The sequence below is a fragment of the Tupaia chinensis genome, unplaced genomic scaffold (genome assembly GCF_000334495.1).
Source record: "Tupaia chinensis unplaced genomic scaffold, TupChi_1.0 Scaffold000539_1, whole genome shotgun sequence".
In the NCBI taxonomy this organism is placed as follows: domain Eukaryota; kingdom Metazoa; phylum Chordata; class Mammalia; order Scandentia; family Tupaiidae; genus Tupaia; species Tupaia belangeri.
Window position 1 is genome coordinate 254107 of NW_006160052.1, and position 4071 is coordinate 258177.

The following is a 4071-nucleotide window of genomic DNA, read 5'->3' on the forward strand; positions in this document are numbered from 1 at the left end:
AAGGCGCCGGGGAGGTGAGACAGAGGGAGGGGAAAGGTGCCGTGGAGGTGAGGGGGGGGTCATCACGGAGGTGAGACAGAGGAGGGGGGAAGGTGCCATGGAGGTGAGACAGAGAGGGAGGGGAAAGGTGCCATGGAGGTGAGGGGGGGAAGCATCGCGGAGGTGAGACAGAGGAGGGGGGAAAGGCGCCATGGAGGTGAATGGTCATGCCACCATCCTGTCTCATCTCTCGCCCTCCTGGGAGTTTGGGCATGTATGCACACATGCCTGGCATGGTTTTCATGCCACTGAGTCTGGGACTAAATGGCGTAGTGGACCACTGGGCCACAGGTCAGCCCTGCAGTCTTTTTGGTGCTAAGCACTAAGTTCTATGTTCATCGCTCTGTAAGGCCTACGCCATCCCACCTTCGCAACATCCCAGTGACCTAGTACCTGTTCTATCGCCCACTTTACAGTAGGACACTTAAGTGCAGAGCGGTCACGCAAGTTACACGTGGCAGGACTGGGAGCCACGCTGAGGGGCCCCAGAGCTGAGCCACCTGGATCTCAGGAATTCAGCTATGTGGCTTCTTCCATTGGCAAAGCAACCTGAGTGAAGTGGCCGGGGACGCACTGCCCCCTCCCCGCCTGGGCCACTGTGGGAAAGGGGTCCTCAGCTCCTTCCACAGGAAGCACGTAGCTCAGGCTGGGCCTGGGCAACACCTCTGGCCACACCCTCTTCTGGCCCTGGAATCGTGAACCTGGAGACTAGGGCTCCGGCCAGCGCAGCAGGGACTGCCGGGAAAGGAGTACGGCCTGTTTAGGGAGGAAAGGCAGGCGATCCAGGAGGAGGGCGAGACCCTGTCAGAGCAGAGTGAGCGTCACTGCCCTGATCACCCTAAGCCTGGCTTTCTGAATGCTCTTGGGATGGAGGAAAATCCTCCAGTGTTTGTAACATGGGGGGAGGGGAGGGAAGGACCAAAACCCTTGTGTTCTTTTTTTTTCAGTTTTGCTATAGGGCGTGTGCATTTGTGGGAAAGAGATAGCGAGAGACAGAGAAAGTGAGAAAGCACCCCTCTGCCCTCCCCAGGGCAGAATGGCCATGCTGCAATCCTTTCTCCTTTCTCCTCTCGGGATTCGGCATGCACACGTGCGCCTGGTGTGATTTCCCAGCCGTAGGGTTAGGACTTGACAGCACAGCCGGCCATGTGGGACCCAGTCAGCCTAACCTCCACACCGCCTGCTGGCCCCCAGGTGAAGAGCTCTTACTCCTTTCTGCTTGTGGCTGATGGACCCTTATGAAAGTTATGAAAATCTTCTCCAGGTAAGTGCATACACATATAATTCTGCATAGAGCTTTTAGGGTTCGTGGCTTCTGCGACGCCATCAGGCGAGGAGCCTCAGCTACGGCTCGCTAGAGGAAGCCTGACTCCCTGCGAGGTGTCGGCTGGAGAGAATGAGAGGTAGCAGAAACCTCGTGGGCAGCCCAGAGACTAAGGACACATGTCCGCCTGCAGAAGCGGGTCTTGCAGGAATCCCAGGGGACGTGCTAGGGCGCAGGGTGCCAGCCTCATCCAGGGGCTGAAGACAGATGCCACTGGTATGGGGGTCCTCGGCAACCAGGCTGGGTCTCATTTCAGACAATACTCTCCTCAGAACTTTCCAGACTCCCACAGCCACCTATGCCAGACAGTAAAAAGGAGCTGGGGCTCTGTTTAGAATAGAGTTCCCCTTTGGGCTGGCTCTGAAGCACAGCTGTTCAGTGCAGTGCATAGAAAGCCGGCTGGTCTAACCGTGTGTGTGTGCCCCAAATCCTGACGGGACAGAGAGATGGAGAAAGAACTGCAGCATTACTGTGCCCCACTGGGGATGTGTTGTCTTAGCCTCTCTGGGGAGTGTACGCACCCTCTGAAGATTAAACAAAACAATAACAAAAAAGAACGCCCTTTCCAAATGTTAGGGCTAGTGCAAGGGAAGAGCTAGAAGCACCTTACTGGACATTCCGATGGTCCCAGATTTCTGGGAGACAGGATGGGGAAGCAGAGTAAGGCCACCCTCCAACACCGCCTCGTACTGGGGAGGGGAAGCGGCCTTTAACACTTGGTTTCACATCGGCCTGCCCCACTGTGTTCTTAGAGGCGGGCTCTAGTTCCCGTTGACCACTGAAAGTTCTTTTTTTCTAACAGATGTATCTACAGGAAGCCATCTGGGACATGGTAACAAGGTCTTTTTCATGTGGGCGAAGCCGGCTGTTGGAAGAACGACCCGCAGCAGGCTAGCAGGGACCGCGGTTAGAGAATAAGCATGCTATGAGCTCAGCCGCTCAGCACTTTGCTCCCGCCCTGGGATCCAGCCCAGCTCCACCTTCGAGAGTACGACAGGAATATCATCTATCAACTTCAGCTTTTCCACTGTAAAATGGAAGGACTAAGACCATAACAACCACCTGAGAATAAAACTATCTTTTTTACTGAATCTGTCTTTTTTGGGGGGAGGGCAGGGAATAAAACCTATATGCACACAAATTATCTCAGAGAGACTTCTCTGGAATTCTGAAAATATACTCCCCTAATTTCTCCCTGTGCCCCAAGGTCAAGGCACGAATCACACACCTGAGGCAGACAGTCAGGGCGGGATTCGAAGATGACCAGGAGGACTCCAATCGGGACCGTCACTTGCTCCAGCTCCAGGTTTTTGGCAATCCGGGTGCGGCGCAGAACACGCCCCACGCTGTCCTGTGAGGAGGCTGCGATCTGCCGCAGGCCAATGGCCAGGCTGTTCAGCTTGGACGTGGACAGGCTCAGGCGCTTCAGCAGGGGCGCAGCCAGTCTCCCTGAAAGGCGGTCAGACACATGAGGGGCAGCTGCAGCCACCAGCTTACCTCTCCTGAGGTCTCACCCAGCAGCGCACCAGAAATCAGCGCGAAGTTCAGGGGCCCCAGGAAGACGCTGCCGTGGCATTCGTACGGCCTCCAGGGCACTTGGCAGCATATGCTGAGGTAGAGGGGTATCGCCCACTCCCTCTGTGCATGAGGGCAGAGCTGCAGTCCCAGAAGTCTGTCCTGTGCATGAACGAGCCTGCGTGTACCGAGGACCCTCACGGCAGCATCCCGAGAGTGCTGAGAAACCGGATTCGACCACAGATCCAGACAGCGGGCTGCCGTGCAGTCGCCATCGGTAACACCTCGTGTTTACGGGTGAGCAAAACAGCCCGGGTATCATTTGTGAAAAAGGCAAACTACCAAACAGCACATGTATGATCCTATGTATCAAACACGTGTGCATGCACATGTGTGCACGGGGAGCTGTCTAGAAGGTGTCAAGAACAGCGGTGATTGCTGTCTACTTTACCTTGCTATAGGAACTTCTCATGAGTGAGTCATTTTTTTTTTTTTTTTAATCTTTTTTTTTTTTTTTTTTGATTGTCAAAGCGTGGTTGCACTCACCAGTGTGAGAGGAAGCACCATCCAGCGGGACTCGGTCTTGCCACAATGCTTTTTTCTCCACTCTTCCTTTCTGATTTTGATTTTGGGCATGCATGTAACACAGGCCTGGTATTTGTCAAACTGCGGGGGCCAGTATTTGACCATTGGAAACTATGTAAAATCCCTTACCCTTACATATTGTGCTATGGGACCAGCTTTCACATATATTTATTTTAAAATTGTTTTTGGATTTTGCTTTTTTTTCCTGTTCATTTATTTATTTGACAGAGAAAGAGAGCGTTAGAGAGAGAGACCAGCACCCTGACATGATCTTCATGTCACAAGCCACCTCAGCCTCAGTCATCCTTGACTAAGGACAGGCACGAGCACACCCCGTATGCACAAGGTGAGCCCAGCATCACAGAGTATTGCATTACCAATGTGCAAATGGTTGGTTCAAGTTTGATGTGTTTTTTAAAGTTGCACAAGAATCCTTATAATGTATGGTATCAGCTTTGAGTGATGTTGAAATGTTTAAGTTACAATTATTATTAATGTTGGTCTCATAATTTGCAGCATGGCATATCATTTGTTATTTCAATAAGAATGACTTTGTTGTGTAGTTAATTTGATGTAAAATAGTCAAACAATACAGACTAGGTTCAGCA

General features: G+C 52.4%; 1 protein-coding gene across 4 annotated transcripts in view; it reads right to left on the reverse strand.

Moving 5' to 3' along the window:
* Positions 1-4071, reverse strand: part of ALDH18A1 (aldehyde dehydrogenase 18 family member A1) — a 70490-nt gene that overhangs the window by 20098 nt on the left and 46321 nt on the right. For all 4 annotated transcript variants that reach the window (XM_027775257.1, XM_006157311.3, XM_027775256.1 and 1 more), the window contains exon 12: positions 2592-2812. In XM_027775257.1, the coding sequence (XP_027631058.1) occupies positions 2592-2812 (221 nt within the window). The remainder of the gene's footprint in view (positions 1-2591; positions 2813-4071) is intronic.